General features: G+C 36.0%; 1 protein-coding gene across 2 annotated transcripts; it reads left to right on the top strand.

Annotated features, from left to right (window-relative positions):
* The first annotated feature begins 83 nt into the window (after nucleotides 1-83).
* Nucleotides 84-20852, top strand: LOC108202588 (guanine nucleotide exchange factor SPIKE 1). Of its 2 annotated transcripts, none has more exons than XM_064090965.1 (31): nucleotides 84-311; nucleotides 1884-1967; nucleotides 2646-2808; nucleotides 3065-3186; nucleotides 3308-3420; nucleotides 3539-3594; nucleotides 3706-3803; nucleotides 3957-4094; nucleotides 4322-4624; nucleotides 5326-5598; nucleotides 6002-6172; nucleotides 6255-6446; nucleotides 6619-6662; nucleotides 7158-7227; nucleotides 7992-8153; nucleotides 8384-8491; nucleotides 8641-8678; nucleotides 9113-9257; nucleotides 9500-9626; nucleotides 10464-10657; nucleotides 11248-11378; nucleotides 12458-12537; nucleotides 12630-12736; nucleotides 13163-13345; nucleotides 14772-14915; nucleotides 15068-15241; nucleotides 15406-15753; nucleotides 15873-16205; nucleotides 16300-16485; nucleotides 18699-19673; nucleotides 20452-20852. In XM_064090965.1, the coding sequence occupies exons 2-31, from the start codon at nucleotides 1884-1886 to the stop codon at nucleotides 20704-20706; spliced, it is 5517 nt and encodes a 1838-aa protein (XP_063947035.1). In that variant the 5' UTR covers nucleotides 84-311; the 3' UTR covers nucleotides 20707-20852. The 2 variants fall into 2 exon arrangements, with proteins under 2 accessions (XP_063947035.1, XP_017226550.1); XM_017371061.2 differs by having other exon boundaries at nucleotides 85-311; nucleotides 12458-12533; nucleotides 12626-12736.
* Nucleotides 20853-21058: the final 206 nt, after the last annotated feature.

Raw genomic sequence — 21058 nt, 5'->3', positions numbered from 1 at the left:
AAATATTTCAATATAAATCTGTGAAAATTATGTTAATTGAATAATTTCGAAAGGGACGAGGAAAGAGTAAAGGAGCTCCGAAGTAGAAAAACAGAGTAGAGCAGAGAGCCAGGGACTAGTAGTATACGGTATAGTTCGCGTATCTAGGGATCCCTACGATCCCGTTAGGTGCTCTATCACTGTCGCATACTCTCCAAGTTTGTTTCAACCTGTTCAAACAAACCCCCGATTTATACATACACACACCACTACACCCTCTCTCCCTCTATCTACTCCACCATTGCCTCCCTGCTACCTATCTCTCCTCTCTCGTAAGTCTCTCTCTCTCTCTCTCTCTCTCTCTCTCTCTCTCTCTCTCTCTCTCTCCCTCTCCCTCCCTCCCTCTCTCTCTCTCTCCGAAACTGTTACTTTTCATGTCTAGGTCAGATTCACTGTTCGATTTTCACCTGCATTGCTAATTACTACTAATCACACTCTAGATTCGCGAATCTCGGATACGTGTTTCGCCTAATTCAACTCGAATCTGCCGTTAATTTGTTAATTAGTGTTTGACTTAGGTCTTGACTTCATTAATTAGGGCTCAGCTACTTGGATCTTGTTTATCTTAGTTACTGTGTCTGTAGATTGTAGTACATTGAAGTAAATTGGCGGTGATAGTATAGCTGTGAGTTGAAACGAGGTTTCACGTTTTGATTGAATGGAAGTGAATGTTGTAGTTTCGTAAATTTTAGTGTGTTTCGGTCTGCTCTCGAATTTCATATTCTATGAAGAATCTAGAATTTAATTTTAGCTCTATAATATGATTTCATTCATTTTATTACATGTCATATTTTTGTCAAGCTTCATTTCTTTCCGAATGAAAATTAATATCTGGGAAAATTATCATTGAGCATTTATAAAAAGATATAGACTGTTAAATTAAGACACTGATAGTTTCTTAAAGTGAAAACCGAGCTGAACATTTATCTGTAAGCTGGTGTATATATTGCTCATGTGAAATCTTATTGTTATTATTTCCTAGGATATCTGCACTCTTATGACATTTCATAAAAAATCCCAACTCCATCCAATTAAAGTATCATATGTGTTCCGGCAAAAAAAAAAAAAAGTATCATATGTGTATCTTCTATAATTAGATATCTTTACTTGCCAAGGTTTAGATATATCATATCCGAGAAAGCATTTTACAAATACCACGTATTGACAAGTTTAAGGTCTAGTTTTAGTTGCTAAAGTATGATATCAAAATAAGTCTTGATGATAAGATTGTACACTTTTTGTCTTCTAGATTTTTTTGTTGTAAAGAATATGGTCCACCGAACGAATTAAATGGGAAGAGCAATGTTGTAAAAAGCGGGAATCGGACTTAATCGGTGAAGTCACTGAACAAAGATTAATCGGGGATTAATTGGATTGATCGGGGATTAATCGGATGATTAATTGCATAATCGGATATTTAATCAGTTCGACAAGTTACGAAACATGGATTAATTGTGATTAATCACCGACTTTTAGAACAGAGGGGAAGAGTATCAGTGTGACTAAATGATGGTATGATGCGAAGTAATGTCTTTTCTAGGCCGATGACACATTTATGTAATTTTTGATGGTGATAGGGATGCACCTTAAAATGTATGGAAAAACATAATGCAAAAAGTATATAACATGTGCAGAACATTCATTCACTGTTCCTGTGCTAAATTCTATTCATATTAGAGGGCAACCTTATAGTATATATGTATGGAGAAGTTAAATATAGAGACCTCTATTTTATTGGAGACCACGGAGACCATATATGTCATTCAAGCAGTACATATTTTGCATAATAATATATATTGTGGTTACTATAATCCTTATTGGTTCATTTCTGGCTTTAATTTCAGATGGAGAATTCGTCTCCAAACGGGCATCGTTTTAGAAGAATTTCCCGTCAGTCCTTCGCTGGTAGTCTGAACTTAGATCCACTGGTGAGTTTGGAACACTTAATTATTTGTTTTAAGTGTTAAAAAAGAAAGTCAGAGATACAATAAACATTACATTCTTGGTAAAATGTTACTATTTTATGCACATTAAGGTCTAAGTTTTAATTTTTTTAAAGCAGACCATTAAACATTTCCTTGAATAAACAAACAGCATGAAAGAACTTCTCGTTCCAACTCCTCTCAACTTAAAATATACCCAAAGTTTTCTACTATAATTAATAAAATTGTTTTTTCTGGTGTGTGCCATTGGGTACAATAAAAGCCACTTTTTAATTAGGTGGCAGATTTTTATTGGCTTCAATCTCATTAATAATGATGGCCCCATGTATGCACAAAAATCTCCTCCAATAAAAATCTGCTACCCAAGTAAAAAGTAGTTATGGTGTTCCCATGAGCACACACTAGAAAGAGCCTTGATAAATTATAGCTTAATGAACACATGTGATCATTAATTAAACAAAGTGAACATCCTTATACTATAATGGGTTGAAATTTTCCCCTTAGTGCGTCTTATGTTGTCAAAATGATTGTTATGCTAGATAATCTTGAAAGTGTTACTAATAGTAACTTGCAGATCATGGTTATACCTATACCTATTAATTCTGGAGTGTTTTTATTAACATGAAAAAAGTAGCACCTTAACCTACATTATTTCTTTTCCAGCTTGATGAAAACTTGGAACAGTGGCCACATCTTAGTGAACTTGTTCAGTGCTACAGAACTGATTGGGTGAAGGATGATAACAAGTATGGGCATTATGAGAGCATCGGCCCAATATCATTTCAAAATCAAATTTTCGAGGGACCTGATACTGATATTGAAACAGGTAAACTGAATATAAAAAGCTAGTAATTGGCATGTTCAGCTCCTTGATTAAGGATGACCTTGGGGCAGACTTTCTCTGTGCATCTATTTGTTTCTTGCTTTAAGCTTATTTCGTGTATTTCGATGACAGAATGTTCTTTTTTTCTGCAAAATAAGAGTTTGACCTAATCATAAATTTCACTATATTACGAAGGTACACTGTAAACTTCCCACTGCTTTCTTATGGACCTGTTGCAATATTAATATGTTGTCTGCAGAAATGCATCTTGCTAATGCAAGGCAAAATAAGATCGATGATACTGATGACGACATCCCAAGTACTTCTGGGAGGCAGTTTACAGATGCCGCCTCCAAGTCATCAAGCTTAAATGTTTTAAAGGTTGAGCCAATAATGATGGTTTATCAATGTATCTGTCTATGTACTTCATGAATTCCCCGACCACATACAATCTGTGCATATACTTTCTATGATTGCAAATTGATCTAAAGTCCCACTGCAGCATTTGGGAGAATCCCCACTGCCCACTTATGAACCTGTTTTTGACTGGGAAACTGAGAGGTCGACAATATTTGGGCAAAGGATCCCAGAAACTCAGCTAGCGCAATATGCCAGGTCAATAAATGTTTTGGAGTAGAATTTGAATATCTTTGATTTTAGTGTTTGTTTAGTTTCTTCTCTTTTACAATGTTGTTTTTTAAAGTTTGTTTACTTCCATAATCTCGTGTTGTAGTGGATTGAAGATATCAGTTAAAGTCCATTCCTTGTCATTTCAAGCGGGACTAGTGGGTGAGCCTTTATGCCTAACTACTAGATGCTTATACCAATTTCTTTTTCTCACAATAGAGACTTAAAGCCTTCTTTCAAATTGTAATGTTATATTATCAAATCTTATTGCAGAGCCATTTTACGGCACTATCTGTTTGTATAACAAGGAAAGGAGGGAGAAACTCTCAGAGGACTTCATTTTTTCTGCATTACCCACAGAAATGCAGGAGGTAATGTCCCCCCCCCCTCCCCCACCCCACTCTCTCTCTCACACACACACACACACACATGTCCTAACTGTCTTTTTAGGTATTCTTCCGCTGTATATACTACAAATATAAATTGATATGATCTTTACTGTCATCTTTTGTGACTACTACCAGGCTAGCAGTTCCTATGAACCTCGTGGTATTTTTTATTTAGATACCCCATCAGCATCAGTTTGTCTTCTGATCCAGTTAGAGAAGCCTGCCACAGAAGAAGGTGGGGTAACTCCCTCTGTTTATTCACGTAAAGAACCGGTATGTATGGTTCCCCCAACAACTTATTGCATAAGTTATATTCTGTTTTAAGCGTAAGTTAGGATTGCATAAGTTATTCATGTAAAGAACCGGTATTCACGTAAAGAACCGGTATGTATGATGTTGTGGTTGTTGGTGTATGTTGTGCATATCCTTTGCAGATATAGAGGAAGGCTTAGTGTGTATGTTCTTCCGAATTCATGTTTACATTTGTTTGATTAAAACAGGTCCACATGACTGAGAGAGAAAAGCAGAAACTCCAAGTGTGGTCCCGCATCATGCCCTACAGGGAATCTTTCGCCTGGGCTATTATTCCATTGTTTGATAGCAATATTAATTCTTCCCCTGGCGGGCCTGCTTCTCCTAGTAGTTCTGTTGCTCCTAATGTGTCCGTATCAAGTTCACAAGACGCCTCTGATCCTGTTGCAAAGTTAGATGGAAAACTAGGTTACTCAAGCGGAAACTCTGTTGTAGTTGAAGTATCAAATTTAAATAAAGTTAAAGAAGGGTATACTGAGGACTCACTCCAGGTCTGGTAGCCAATTGCATGAGTTTTTTTATTTGAATTATATTTTATTAAATGTTCTTTTTTCAACATTTTATCTCCCTTGTGTTTCTGTTCTAGTATCAAAAAGGTGGTTGTTCTAGGTTATATACTTGTAATTTAATAGTTTTCGTTGGTATTTAATTAAGCTATATATATTTGTGCTGGAAGACTATGGTCTTGTACAATTTGCTACACATTACCTGTGTCTGTAATGGGAAGAAGGTTCTCTGCTTTAGTTTATGCATATTAACTGCACACTACTTGTAAATTGTAATTAACCTATGCATTACTAGAATAAATGTGTATGGAGCTTGAAGCAGACAGGAGATAAAGGGCAACGGTAAAAGCGTTCCATTTCCTAAAAAACACTAGTAATTCTACTGTTGTAAAGATTATTGGCTTATGGTATGGAAGTGGTTAATTTGTACTGTTAGCGTGTATGGTGCTGGTGTGTTTCATGTTGATTGAGGGAAGGGGGCAGAATGTGGTGTTAGTTTGGACTCAATTTTTAACATTTGAAAAGATAGTATCCTACTCTATTTTTTTGGAATTGCTAATTTTTTAGAATCTTAAATTGTTAATAGCCTTGTCCTATTTGTCACTCATATTAATATTATTGTTATGTGTTGTAACTTGAGCTAATGGAGGCAATTTGTTGACTGGGTCTTTTGCTCTCTGTATTAGGATCCCAAGCGGAAAATCCATAAACCTGTAAAAGGAGTGCTGAGATTGGAAATTGAAAAGCTCCAAGCTGGTCCGGTTGACTTTGAAAATGCTTCAGAAGGCGGAAGCATTGATCATGAAGATCAAATTACCGATTCAAGGTTTGCAAAGTGTCCCAGCAATGGTTCTGATGGACCTCAGAATGGGCATTCAAAAGTGAATTACTATGAAGGAAAAGAGTTACCTCGAAATGGATCAATTGCTTTGGGAAATACAGATTTAAATACTGATGATGTGAGTGCAGCAACTATTTCATGCACCTTATAATATACCATTACATCTAATAATAATTGTACATTTCTATTTGTCCAGTGCTATCACTGCTATCTATTTAGGTTGGTTGATAAAACTTGATATACTTTATAGTTATTCGTGCATTTCCTTGTGATATTTTAGTGTACTTTATTTTGCAAATATCCAAGATGGTGTAGTTTAACAACACACCCTTTTAAGATAAAGATAACATCTTGTGACTAATTAGTTTATGATTTGTAAATTTTTTTTCCTTGTATAATTTAACATTTTAGGTTCTGCTTTTAATTCATAGATAAGATTCATCAAATAGGGTGTATTTTCTTTTGCAGCAGTATTTTGTGTTATTTCTTCTTCAGAAAAAATTGTATTGTTGTTATTACAGTTCCAAGCCTTCGACTTCCGAAGAACAACAAGAAACGAGCCGTTTCTGCAGCCATTTCATTGTCTCTATGTTTATCCAATTACTGTAAGTTTGAGTAGGAAAAGGAACCTGTTTATACGTGTTGAACTCAGGAAGGATGATGGTGATGCTCGTAAACAACAGCCATTGGAGGTAAGTGGTGTTTATCTTCAAGGCGGTTTTCCTTCTAGATTTCATTGTTTTGAGCGGTGATATATGGTTTGTCTTTTATCAGGCAATGCATTCAAGGGAACCTGGTGCATCCCTCCAGAAATGTGCCCACACACAAGTTGCTGTTGGTGCTAGGATTGCTTCTTACCATGATGAAATCAAAGTTTCACTTCCGGCAATATGGACACCATCGCATCACCTTCTGTTCACTTTCTTGCATGTTGATCTTCAGACAAAACTAGAAGCTCCAAAGCCAGTAAGTTTAATCACGTTGATAGCACTCGAACTGATTATACTTGGTGTGATGCCCACCTTTCATTGTAGCGCCACATCTACACTATTATATTTCATTCATTTGTATTCTGAGAATGTAACTACTTTAAATTGTTCATTGTTTTCCTTAACAGTTCCGATTTTGATCTGTACAGGTGGTAATTGGATATGCATCACTCCCGTTATCAACACACGCACAGTATGTAATTTGTCAGAATCTTTTTTGGTTTTTGTAATACTAATTGTCTAATTGCATATTTACGTTATAAAAGGTCCTTTTCTTTGGTATAAACACCAGTAGGTAACTAGGTTTTTTTAGAAATATAAATGTAACTTTATTATATAAATATTAGTGCATCTTAAAATTAATTATGGTCATATAATTACAGCTTCAGATTAAAAAAATATTGATAAACATTCAACATTAACGAAACTTATTGTTATCATACTGGTGTATTTGTATAATATTTTTAGTAGGTATTTGTATAGGGCAGGGGATCCTTTGCACATTTTTTATTTTGGGGGGGGGGGGGGGTGAGAGATTTTGGATGCTCTGAAATATGTCTTTTAGGGATACAGTAATTTTTCTTCAAAACTATGGAAGGTCTGGGCTGTCTGTTGTAATTCTTTACTCTAGGCTTACTGTTAAATTTCTAAAGAACTAAATGATAACCAACTTCATGAAATTATTTAGGTTGAGATCAGAAATTTCACTGCCAATAATGAGAGAGCTGATTCCGCACTATCTTCAAGACGGCGGAAAGGTATAAGCTTGACACTGACAATATGCTACACATGTCTTTATCCTATCTTTATTGTTATATTCTCAAATTGATTCCACCTTTATATTAGTTAAAATGTGCACTGCTTGTCGAAATAGTTTTAAGCTCTAATTATATCGACTAGCAAGATTATTCTGGACTTTGGTACATACGTAGTCTTGACAAGAAACTAAACCCTGACATTTACTACCGTGAACAGAGGAAGCTGCAAACGTAAGGATATGTACACTTTAACCTTGAAAATTTATCTAGTCAAATAACTTAACCTTACTGTCTCTTTAGTGGCGCCTTCTATCAAGTATATCGAGACATTTGTGGTGCCAGTTTCAGTTAAATAAATTCTAAGACTTAAAGTGTACATATCTGGAGGTTTAGCCGTGGTAACGGCACTCCACCATGACAAAGGTCATGAGTACAATTTCTCGCTCCCCCTCTCCTATACTTGCAAAAGAATGCAACTTTTAAAGACAAATATGTACTTGTTTAAATGTCAGAGTTCTATTTGTTTATGTGCCATTTCAGTTGTTGAGTCTAATAAGAACTTGAAGTTTTATAACTAATACTAATTGTTTTCTGGTTAGGAGGTTTGATCAATTTGCTTGCTTTTTTCCACTTAATTTATATTTTCTACAGTTTTTATTGTGATAAAAAAAATTCACAATATATATTTTACCTTCTTGATTAAGTTGTCAAAGCCGCTCATTATTGTCGTAATATATGTTACCTGATACTCGGGGGTGTTTCAGGAAAGGATAGATTACCTCGAGGATGGCAAGAATGTATTTAAATTGCGATTAAGGCTGTGTTCATCCTTATATCCAATTAGTGAGCGCATTAGAGATTTTTTTCTCGAGTATGATAGACACACACTCCGAACAAGTCCACCTTGGGGATCCGAACTACTTGAGGTATATTTTATATTATTTGGTTTACTGATACTGTAGTTGAAATGTTTTTACTGATTGTTTTTAAATACAACTCCTAGAGGTTCCATCTCTTTTGTTGCATTTGTCGCTTGTTTTGGTGATGATGCATGTTTTAAGTTGGTACTAACTGCTGAGTGTTAATGCTGTATATGTGATATATGTGTACAAGCGGTGTCTTTACTGAAACAATGTACAATTTTGTATCCTTTCAGGCTATTAACAGCTTGAAAAATGTTGATTCAACTGCTCTGCTTCAGTTCCTTCAGCCAATACTAAATATGCTTCTCCATCTAATTGGAAATGGTGGAGAAACTCTTCAGGTTTGCCAATGATTTTATAAACATCTTAGGATGCGTTCATCTTGTTTCTTAATGAATTGAGTTCTTACTTCCTTTCTGATATTTCTCTCTATCAGAAGACACTTGTCAAGCTTTGAATTTTTACCTGGTTGCTTTTTTCTTTCTCTTAGGTTGCAGCCTTCAGAGCCATGGTCAATATACTAACGCGGTATGTATATTTAGTTCAAATTCAAATGTTGGGCACAGATCAATTTGTTAGTTTTAGTAACAAGTAAAAATGATCATGGTCACAAGCAAGTTTGCATTTTGGTAAACAAGGCCTTTCTTAACCATTCTTATCTTGATAATAGAAAAGTACCATTTTAGTTCCAAGTTGGACTTTTCTGGAAGAATGTTCCAAGTGACAATTAAACATCAACACACTATAATTAATAACATAAAGATCTGTAATGTTATGCTTGCATGCAAATATTGTCAACTCGTAGAAGTAGTATCTAATCAGTAGCTATGCAAACTTAAGATTTAGGGAAAGGTTGCATTATTTTCTCAGCTCTGGTCAATACTTCAAGTCTACTACCAGTGGAGTCACTCTTTTGTATTTTTTATAGTAAATTATCAATAGCATGGAATGTTGATATGCAGGGTTCAACAAGAGTCAGTTGATGAGGCTGAACGGAACATTTTTCTAGTGAACTATGTGGACTACTCCTTTGATGATTTTGGGGGTCGTCAACCACCTGTTTATCCTGGTTTATCAACTGTATGGGGAAGCTTGGCTCGCAGTAAGGTGAATACTCACATCAAATTTTGTGTCGACTTGTCAGTATAACGGTCACTTGTCAGTTTGCAAGACCTAGCTACTGCTCTTTCTAAACAGATATGATGTATAGGTGTAAAATTTCTTCTTGTTTGCTCTAATTAAACTTTTTTGATTTGTAAATCACTGCATGTTACAGAATGCAGACATTTCATGTTTTAGAAGTTGAAATGGTTATGTTACCTTGTACTTTTTAATTTTTGCTTTGACAGGCAAAAGGATATCGTGTAGGACCAGTTTATGATGATGTCTTGTCAATGGCATGGTTTTTCTTAGAGTTAATTGTCAAGTCGATGGCATTAGAGCAGACTCGGCTGTTCTATCACAACCTTCCACTTGGTAATTATTTTTCAAACAAAGTGTTTTGTGGCATGTTCATTTATTCTCCACTTGAAAACTAAGTTGTGAAATCTGATGTTTTTTTTTTGCCTTCCCATGAAGAAAGTCTCACTTTGTCTGTAAATGATTTCCCTTTAAAAAATTCATTACAGTTCTCCCTTTCTTTTGCTGGTGACTGAGTAATATAGAAGTAAATATATCTATAAAAATTCATTACAGTTATCCCTTACATTACCACGCACCGGCGCACCCGCACCCCCACAACGGTGCGTATCCCGTACGCAATATTCCACCCATGTGGAGTATTCCTGCTTTGGGGGAAATATTGACCGCATATAATGTGAAGTTGAGGTTTTTTTTAATTTTTTTTTAAGACAATGACCTCCATGGAATTAAATACAATACCAATGCCAAACTACAAGGGCTACTTGGGTTGTCATAAACTGCTTAGTTCTTACGATGATTTATCTTTAACCTGGGGCCAGTGCTAGTTTGTAGCCATAATTTTTTTTAGTTAATGGTAGCCTTGATTTGTATTCTTGCTTCTCCTAAGCTTCCAGTGCGAGATCTCATCAGGTATCTACACGACTGTTCGACTGATTCGGGAAGGGACCAAAATGCTGAACCTTTTTACATCTCATGTTTGTATGGTTATGGCAGACTTCTTGTTCCTCCATTAACGACAGGCTAAGAATATACAAATTATTTGCTTATCAATATCAACAAACAAACAGAAGGGAAGCATAAAAGGAAAGAACATAAAAATTATTGCCAGAGATAACTGATTGCCTATAAGTCTAGTTAGTTGATTGTTTTTTTTGTTTTTTTGTGCAATAGGTGAAGATATTCCTCCCATGCAGTTGAAAGAAAGTGTTTTCAGATGTATACTGCAGCTATATGATTGCCTTCTAACAGAAGTACATGAGCGTTGCAAAAGGGGTCTAAGCTTGGCAAAACGCTTGAACAGTAGTCTGGCGTTCTTTTGCTATGATCTTTTGTCAATCATTGAGCCTCGTCAAGTATTTGAATTGGTATTCTTCACCTTTATCTGGCATTTGGACTTTCAATCTTTCACACTCATTTGATGTCATCAGCTTTGTGTTGAGATGTTCATGTCAGATGAGTTTCTTTCTTCTTGTCCCTGCGTTATGTGTTTCCTTTTTTGCATGCGCTGACTTCATCTTTGTAGGACACAAAAAGTCAGAAATTCAAAATTCTCAATCATTGTTACATAGTAGAGAATCTTTATTTGAATATACTTCAAAATTTTGAAAGAGATCTGAAATTCATTTCATACTTTAAATCTGCGTAAGTGAAAACATGAGAAAAGCTTTCTCTTTACTGTACTAGTATCCTTCTTTGTGTTTGTAATTTTTTATTTGTGAATTCAATACAGATGATAGATATACACATGCAATGCACGCCCGAACACAGAAACACACACACACACACACCAGGCTAACTGAATTTAGAATACAACCATGTTTAGCCTTTGGCTATATCTATTTTGCATGTGGCCAAAGTTAGTCGCATCCCATAATTGGCTATATATTTTTCTTGTGTTTGACAGTGTTTCCCCATCTTTCAGTTGACGGTTAATGATTATTTACATTTCATGCAGGTCTCTCTGTACATTGATAAGTTCTCTGGGGTGTGTCAGTTAGTGCTTCATGATTGCAAGCTTACATTTTTACAGATTATTTGTGATCATGATCTTTTTGTGGAAATGCCTGGGAGAGATCCTTCAGATAGGTAACTGTTTGGTTTTCTTCAGTACAGTATCATTGAAAAGGTTAACCAGCTGGCATCACATTGTCATTTTTGATACCCACATTTAGTACACTTTTTCATCCTTCCACCAATTGAATCTTTTCACAAAGAACATATCATTCACATCCCATTTGATAGGCTCATATACCTAAAGATATTATTTCCTCCTATAAGGTTTAGGGACCCATTTCATATGTATTTGAAGCTACCTGCAATGAAGTACTTATATAGTTATATGTGATGCTTCCTAGATGTTATATCAAACACTGATTACCAGCATACCTGTGTATTATAGCTTCCAAGAGAAATTCCTTTTTTTTCCCCGGTAATTGAGTTGTGAGCTATTTGTAAACTAGTGCTCTGCTGAATTTTTCTTGGGCAGAAATTTCTCCTAGTACACTTCATTCAAGGAAGCAAAGTTGTTGCTTGAAGCTTTTCACCAAGTCTTCTAATATTTTAAAATATAAAATGTCAAAGTAGTCCCACTGAAGTTGGGTATAGGACCTGTGACTTGTTTAATAGAGGTTGAGATTTTGAGTCGCAGTGGAGGCAATTTGTGTGCGAGAATATATATTTATGTAATTGACCATTTCCAACATCAAACGTAGAATTGGAAATGGTTTTACTCAGAAACTTATTGTCTTCAGTTGCAATGAATTATAAGTGACATTTCATAGATGTTCATTACATGAGGTTGAATGAAGGGCCTCTTATAGGTACATGATTGGTGGTTGTCTTTGTTGACACATACTAGTTTATTTAAGTCTCTTTGTGTGCCTGCAAGTATGTTTACATGTACATAAAGTCAGATGCCTGTGAGTTACTGGGCATTGTAGCTTGCAATGTAGTAATTTGTGTGAGGTCTAGACGTGATGAAATCCAATTAGGAGCTCTCCAAGTGTACACTCACCGTTACTGATTCCTATTTTGCTTATCATGACGCAAACACTTCTATGGACAAAGTTGTTCTCATAAATAGAGTATGCCATGTTGTCTTGCTTGGTAGTAAAATTTTCATAAAACATGAAATATGCCTGACTTTGTATCTATGCATTTTGCAGGAATTACCTTTCTTCTGTCTTGATACAAGAACTTTTCTTAACATGGGACCATGATGATTTATCTCTGCGGGCAAAGGCGAGTCCAGTATTTGTTATAAGCCACCGTTTGATTTTAATAGTTTGTATGTTTCCAAGTTAAATCTTTCATGACTTTTTTGGTATTTGTAGGCAGCTAGAATCTTGGTAGTCCTTTTGTGCAAGCACGAGTTTGATGCTCGTTACCAAAAGCCTGAAGACAAATTATATATTGCACAACTGTACTTTCCCCTTGTTGGCCAGGTTTCTAACATTTATTTCGTTTATTTGTTCTGTATGATTTGTCATCCTGTGGAATTTTGTATCACATTTTGTACTACTGATATCTGTATCCAATGCCGGTATGTCCTTGTGCCTGACTAAACTGCTTCAGCTGTTCCAAGCCTTCAGAATAGACAGTATGGCAACAAAACTGCACTTTTGAATGCATGAAGTCCTTTTCATTTCCAAAGTATAAATTCAGAATTACCACCGAGTGTGAGAGTAGTGGTAGCTAAATAAATGTAAAGATGGACACTACAATCTGTGCTAGTTTATTTTTTTAATAGCATACATCACCATAAATTTATTTCTGCGTTGTATGATAGTGGGTAAATCTGTCATGGTATGTCGTATTTTGCAATGCCGATGTTAGAGAATCCACATTTATCATTGCTTTTTATTATGCAGATTCTGGATGAGATGCCTGTATTTTATAATCTTAGTTCTGTTGAAAAACGTGAAGTCTTGATTGTCATCTTGCAAATAATACGTAATTTGGATGATGCATCATTGGTGAAGGCTTGGCAGCAAAGTATTGCTCGAACCAGATTATTTTTTAAACTGTTGGAGGAAAGCTTGGTTCTGTTTGAGGTTTGATCTCAACTTCTGGATGTTCTTATTCATTTTGTTGCTTAAAGTTTAACATTTGACAACTTCAAACTCGTGTTCATTATGTATTCTGTAATATTGTGGCAGATGCAACATATGCATTTAATTTGAACAGCATTGTTGCATATATCCAAGTGAATTTCTTTCCTTGTCAACTGCAACCAAAATTAGTGAACTATCTCTTTGAAATTAATTGTGATGTAGTTAGACTCATAGTCCAAACTCTAATGATGTGTTAGTAATGAAGTAGATGTTACTTATTCTTCTTTTGTGACGAGGAGCATCCCAATAGTTTCCAAGTCCATTCATGAATAATGTAAACAATTGGGCTTCTAGTAACTTGGTACAAAAAATATCTGTCAGATTCCTTATACGTGGCAGTCTTCAGCAAATGCTCCTCAGGCTTACTTTGTATTCATTTTTTTGTTATTGAAAAGTGAAAGAATTTGATAAACAATATTAGTTTAAAATTATTTAAAAGTAGGAGAGTTTCCCTATTGATGGAGGATGAAGAGATTCTTAATAATTTGAGGGGTTGCTAAGAGACTATTGGTTTCTGATTTTTAGTGGATTCTTCTCAATATTGGGTTAATTATCAAGTTGGTCACTGAATTGGGCTTAATGTATCAAGTTGGTCAGTGAACTCAAAACGGTATCAAGATGGTCACTAAAGTCACCATAAATATTAAACAAGTACCTTGAAATATGAGTTCAAGCAGTAAAAATATTATTTATAAAGTTTTACACATTATTTTTAAATGTTACCACAACCAACTAAAAGGTTATGACTTCTAGTATTTAAAATAATATATTTATATTTTATCAAATTTATTTATTATTTATATTGTATTATATAGTTATTTCTTTGTTTGAATTAAAAATAAATAATAAATAAACTTGATAAAATCTAAATATATTATCATAAATATTAGAAGTCATAACCTTTTACTTGGTTTTGGTAACATTCAAAAATAATGTGTAAAACTTTATAAATAATATTTTTACTGCTTGAACTCATATTTCAAGTACTTGTTTGATGTTTATGGCCACTTCAGGGATCATCTTGATACCATTTTGAGTTCAGTGACCAACTTGATACATTAAGCCCACTTCAGTGACAAACTTGATAATTAACCCTAAATATTCTTAGGAGCTTGAATGAAGAGCCTACTGTAGATGCTCTATGCTATCTCATAATGTAATTAAGAATTCTTCAGATAGCCATTGTGAAATTTCCCATATTAAGGTTGGTACGAGATCCATATTAAGCATTGAACACTAATGCAATGAATCTCGTCATATCTCTCATATTAAGCTTGTTGCCCTTTGGTTGAGGTTATTATCATTTTAAGCCTGTGTGCATCGACTTATTCTCCTCTGTACTAATTGCATAATCTATAATATACAGCATAGGAAACCTGCTGATAGCATGCTTATGGGCGCTAGTTCTCGCAGCCCGGTTGCTGATGGACCTGTCTCTCCTAAATATTCTGACAGGCTTTCACCTGCCATTAACCACTATCTATCGGAGGCATCAAGGCAAGAAGTCAGAGTAAGTTCACCCTTTATTTTATATTTTTGTGACTAGTTCCCAAATTTTTTCTTCAGAAATTATATTTTTTGATTATTCATGAATATATAGGTCGTCCTCGCAGCAATATTTTCTAATTATGTCAAACTTATGTTTAACATTTTCCTGTGAAGCCGCAAGGCACTCCTGAGAATGGATACATGTGGCAGAGAGCAAATTCCCAGTTAAGCTCTCCTAGTCAGCCATATTCTTTAAGAGAAGCACTTGCTCAGGCACAGTCATCTAGAATTGGCGCTTCAACTCAAGCATTGAGGGAATCTTTGCACCCAATCTTGAGGCAAAAGCTTGTAAGTATAGTCAGTGTTATGCTGATACCAGCATTGTTGTTTGCTTATAATGATGACTATCTAATCATTCTTCTTAATTCTGCATTGAGCCTTTTTGTCCATTTCACAACAAAACAAATAATGAAATAGTTAGCTAGTCAACTTATAATCTTCCCTTACTTCAGGAACTTTGGGAAGAAAACTTGAGCGCTGCTGTCAGCCTGCAGGTCTTGGAAATAACAGAGAAATTTTCCAGTACCGCTTCGTCACATAGTATCGCCACAGATTATGGAAAACTTGATTGCATAACATCCATATTTACAAGCTTCTTCTCACGTTATCAGCCGCTAGCATTTTGGAAAGCAATGTTTCCGGTGTTCACCAGTGTCTTTCAGCTTCACGGAGCAACACTAATGGCAAGGGAAAATGATCGATTCTTAAAGCAAATTGCTTTTCATCTTTTACGTCTTGCTGTTTTTCGAAATCACAATATCAGAAAAAGAGCTGTGGTGGGCCTTCAGATACTCGTCCGGGTAGGCTTGCGTTTGCGTTACCTACTATTGCAAGTTGCAACTGTATCCTCTGTGTGCTACCTCTGGATTTTAGTATCATGTTGCTTTGTTACAACACTCGTTCACTTTTCATTTTGTAGAGCTCTTTCTCTTACTTTACTCAAACGGCAAGGTTAAGGGTGATGCTGACCATAACATTATCGGAGTTGATGTCTGATGTTCAAGTGACCCAGATGAAGTCTGACGGAACGCTTGAAGAAAGTGGGGAAGCACGCCGTCTCCGGAATTCTTTAGAGGAAATGGCGGACGAGTCTAAAAGTGGAAACTTAATCACAGAGTGTGGTCTACCGGAGAATGCACTTGGTACTATTCCAGACGCATTAGCTGAGAAAAAATGGTCGTGGTCGGAGGTGAAAATCCTTGCCAATAGCATTATTCTGGCTCTCGATGCTAGCTTGGAGCATGCACTCTTGGTAATTTTTGTCATCCTGTTTGCTTCTACTTGGATTAATACTCGGAACAAGTACCAGGAATTGATATAATCATGTGGAATGCATTTGTTTACAGGCTTCTGTTATGAACACGGACAGATATGCTGCCGCAGAAAGTTTCTTTAAACTTGCAATGGCATTTGCTCCTGTACCAGATCTCCACATAATGTGGTTATTGCATCTTTGTGATGCACATCAGGAGATGCAGTCATGGGCTGAAGCTGCACAGTGTGCGGTGGGCGTTGCAGGTGTTGTAATGCAGGTAATATTGCAATTGTCTGTGGGGTTGTAGTTAATTCTTCTTAATCTAATTACTAGATATTATCGAGAGCTAATTGCATTTCGCACCCTTATACTTTGGCCCAAAAACACTTTAGTATGCAAACTTTAGATAATTGCACTTCGCCACCCACTGGTATTTTGTGCGCGGAAATATGCATCCCTTCCGTCAAAAAATTAACGGTTCCGTTAAAAAATTGAGCGCAATTGTGGCATTTAAAAAAATTAAAATATAAACTCACTATTACTTGGTTAATTAGACAGTTTAATAAAGTAACTCCACATGCCCCCCGCCCAAACCTCAAACAGAAACAGCGCGCCCAAATCCAACCTCAATTGACAAAGATTTCAGCTGTCCATTCTTCTCTCACAGCGTGATGAACCCAGCTGCAAAGATCAATGCCAATGGCTTCTGGTGGAGCAGAATGATTAGGTATGAGCTTAGTCGGGTCTGCAATGCTTTTCATTGTTATGGGAGCTAGAAAACTGCAGTGTGCTTCAGAAGCAAGATTGGGGCTTCTTCATGCATGGTTTGGCCCAATGCTCTTAGACTTTGGTTGGTTACAGAGTGTAAATAGGGGCTCGACATAAAGGTGCTGGAAGAAGCCATGGGGCACGTGCTCCTTACCCTTCCTCTTAAGCATCAATACACGCTGTTTAGGGCATGGTTCCGCTGTTTCTCCAGACATGGCACTGAATGCCCAAATATCAGTAAAGCATTTCAAATTTGGTGGCGGCGTTTATTGTTGAGTGGGTCTGTATCTATTGCAGTTGAGTCCAGGTGATGGTTGGGACAGTTTTTCTAATTGTAGTTCAGCGTGTAATATTGCAGTGTAGATGTTTGATACCAGCAGTCTAGAACCTCTAATAGGTCTAATGAACATGAGATTAGGGCTTATATAAAGTAAAATGGGGAAGAAGACAGTTAGAAATCAATTTTCCCGTTTTACCCCTGCTAAGGTAACGCTAAACATGAATATTTAACGGAGGTTGTGAGAAGGGGTGCATATTGCCGACAAAAATTACTAGTGTGCGGCGAAGTGCAATTATCTAAAGTTTGCATACTAAAGTGTTTTTGGGCCCCAAGTGTAGGGGTGCGAAATGCAATTAACTCTATTATCAAAGACAATATTTGGGATACAGAATGCATGTTTTTTTCTTGTCTATATTCATATTTGTATGCTGGTAATTACTAGATACTATGACCTAGCATTATAACCTGAGCACACGCTGATGCATGTTGCTCTTACCACTGTGAAATTTTCTAGTTTCTAATATCTATAAAGAGTGTAGAAGAGAAACATGTATATACCAAGTTGAGTTGTGCAAATATGTCCTCTTTCTCTTTTCTTTTCTTTTTGCATATTTCTTCTTTAACTTGTAGGTTTTAATTCACTATGCAATATAAATCTGGTTTTAGGGGGAATGTGGACTAGGCAGCTCCCAGGACATGTGCCACAACCATACACTGAACTTCTAATGTTCCCTTTGTTGTTTCCTGTATTAGCATTACATTCTTTTGTCAAAATCTTATTCAAGCACATATGTTGTTGATAGGGTTGCCTATTTATGTACCATGCTAAGAATTAACGTAAGCATAATATATAGCCTTGGGGAAGGGGGTATGTTTTACAAGTCATAATAACATCTTTGTATGACTTTGAATATGCAAACATTCATGGGTTTGAGAAAAGAGAATCATACAAGATGATTCTCTGGTCTGTTGTTGAAAGTAATGCTATTGTCCTCTTACCTGCTGTGTAAATATAAAGCAATACTTCCAGAACATTAATTAATGGGTATTACCTGTGTTTTATGTGAACAAATTCCTAGTGATGAAACATAATTATCGTCAATTAGTTTTGTTCAGAAGATCCTGTTTAGGTTGGGACCAATTCTGCTGAGAATTATTATTTTGGTAATCTAGTAAAATGATCTGCGACAAGTATTCCAACCTTTTCAGAGTGTTTAATTTATGTATATTTTTATTTTCTTTTCTAAGGCATACCTATTGAACAGAGTTCCGGCCTATCTGGATGTGGTTAGTCTATAGATCAGACAATGACATGCATTTGTTGTCATAATTTTTCTGCCATTTCATTCATGCTTCCGTTGTAGTTTGTTGACATTTATAATGATTTACATATAAATGGTTTTCAAATTGTCTAGTTCCTTCTAACTATGAACATATTATAGGCTCTCGTAAGTAGAAATGATGGAGTCTGGGGCAATGATCATATTACTGCACTACGCAAAATTTGCCCCATGGTTAGCAATGAGATAACATCCGAGGCCTCTGCAGCTGAGGTAGAAGGATATGGTGCTTCGAAACTCACAGTTGATTCTGCAGTGAAATACCTACAGCTAGCAAATAAGCTTTTTTCTCAGGCTGAGCTCTACCATTTCTGCGCAAACATTCTCGAACTTGTAATTCCAGTTTATAAAAGCAGGAGGGCATATGGACAGCTAGCCAAATGTCACACAATGCTAACCAATATCTATGAATCAATTCTTGAGCAGGAATCAAGTCCAATTCCTTTCACTGATGCCACATATTATAGAGTTGGATTTTATGGTGAAAAATTTGGCAAGTTGGATAAAAAGGAATATGTTTACAGAGAGCCCCGCGATGTTCGATTGGGCGACATAATGGAAAAACTTAGTCATATATACGAGTCAAGGATGGATGGTAATCATACCTTGCACATAATTCCAGATTCTAGACAAGTCAAATCTGAAGAACTGCAGCCTGGAGTCTGTTACTTGCAGATAACTGCTGTGGATCCTGTTATGGAAGATGAAGATTTGGGAAGTAGAAGGGAGAGAATAATCTCTCTTTCTACAGGAAGCGTCCGTGCACGTGTCTTTGATCGCTTCTTGTTTGATACCCCTTTTACAAAAAATGGCAAGACCCAAGGTGGATTAGAAGACCAATGGAAGCGACGGACTGTTCTTCAGACTGAGGGATCGTTTCCTGCCCTTGTCAACAGGCTTGTTGTAACAAAATCAGAATCTCTTGAGTTCTCTCCCGTAGAGAATGCAATTGGAATGATTGAAACTCGCACGGCTGCATTAAGAAATGAGCTTGAAGAGCCTCGCAGTTCTGATGGTGATCAGCTCCCACGTTTGCAGAGTCTACAGAGAATTCTTCAAGGCTCTGTCGCAGTTCAGGTAAAACTTCAACACAAATCTTTGCACTTGATTTTATGGTATTATCTTTTCTCAGTCATATATATATATATAGAGTCCTACTCCAATAGAAACCAAATTAGCCTAAAAACTAAAAACCAGTTTCTGGACAGTTTTTTATCACTATTTTTAACTACAGAAATCACTAATTTGTACATAACATATCACTAATTTATATATAGCATATCTCGCGAATATAAATATATATATACACATATATACAACGTATATGACCATCATCTTCACCCAAATCGTAATAATGGACCTCTTACCACCATTACCAAACGTTTCTATGACTTGCCACCATTGTCTATCATCACCAATAGTCACATACACTTTCCATCATAACTTACAAAACTAACGACTACTTACCATCATCATACAACTTCTCTTGCGGCTTCCTACCACCAAGAACCTTCCTACGGATGAAATTAATCATCTATAATCGATTATCAATAATTTAGATTAGTAGATTTTCTCAAATTTGATAATAAAAATCGCTGTTTACATACTGTATAAAAACAGTGATTAGTGCAGTATAAATTAGTGATACCCGTAGTTATAAATAGTGGTAGGGTAACTGGTTTCTAGTTTTTATTTTAAGAGTGGTTTCTATTTGATCATGAGCCTATATATATATATCTCTAATGCCACTGCTGAGCCTGTCTTAGAAGTTAGAATGGTGTCTGCTACATATGATTTCCTTTATGAAATGAATATCTAGTCCATGCTCTAATCACCCTTATATTGGTATTAACAGGTAAACAGTGGCGTCCTTAGTGTATGCACAGCTTTCCTGTCAGGTGAGCCAGCGACAAGGCTGAGATCACAGGAGCTGCAGCAACTCATTGCTGCTCTCCTTGAATTTATGGCTGTTTGCAAACGTGCCATTCGTGTACACTTCAGGTTAATTGGGGAGGAAGACCAAGATTTCCACACACAGTTAGTCAATGGGTTTCAGTCACTGACTGCAGAGTTGTCTCATTACATCCCTGCCATTCTTTCCGAGCTCTGAAAATCACTAGTGGTCTTTGTTAGTGTAATGTGTTCATATTGTTTGTACAAGTTTTCTGTAGGTTCATGTTGTGTTCTTGTTCATATAATTATTCATCATTTGTTGATATATAATTTTTTTTATTCATTTTTGTATTTTTAACTACAGTGTTTTCCCCTTTTTAAGTAACCTGTCCAGTTTAGTTTAACTGAATGTTCAAAAATTTGATTAGCACTATGGTAGGGTTTGACTTCATACAAGAGCAACAGAGCCTGTTTGTTTGTCGAAAACATCGTGCAGGTGCAGTAATGCTTTGAGATTTCAGAAGATATGTTTTGTTAATATAGCATTATGTTGGTGGTAACTGGCAAGC

This window comes from Daucus carota, chromosome 1 (assembly GCF_001625215.2).
Source record: "Daucus carota subsp. sativus chromosome 1, DH1 v3.0, whole genome shotgun sequence".
Lineage (NCBI taxonomy): Eukaryota > Viridiplantae > Streptophyta > Magnoliopsida > Apiales > Apiaceae > Daucus > Daucus carota.
This window is presented reverse-complemented; position numbering and strand designations above follow the sequence as displayed.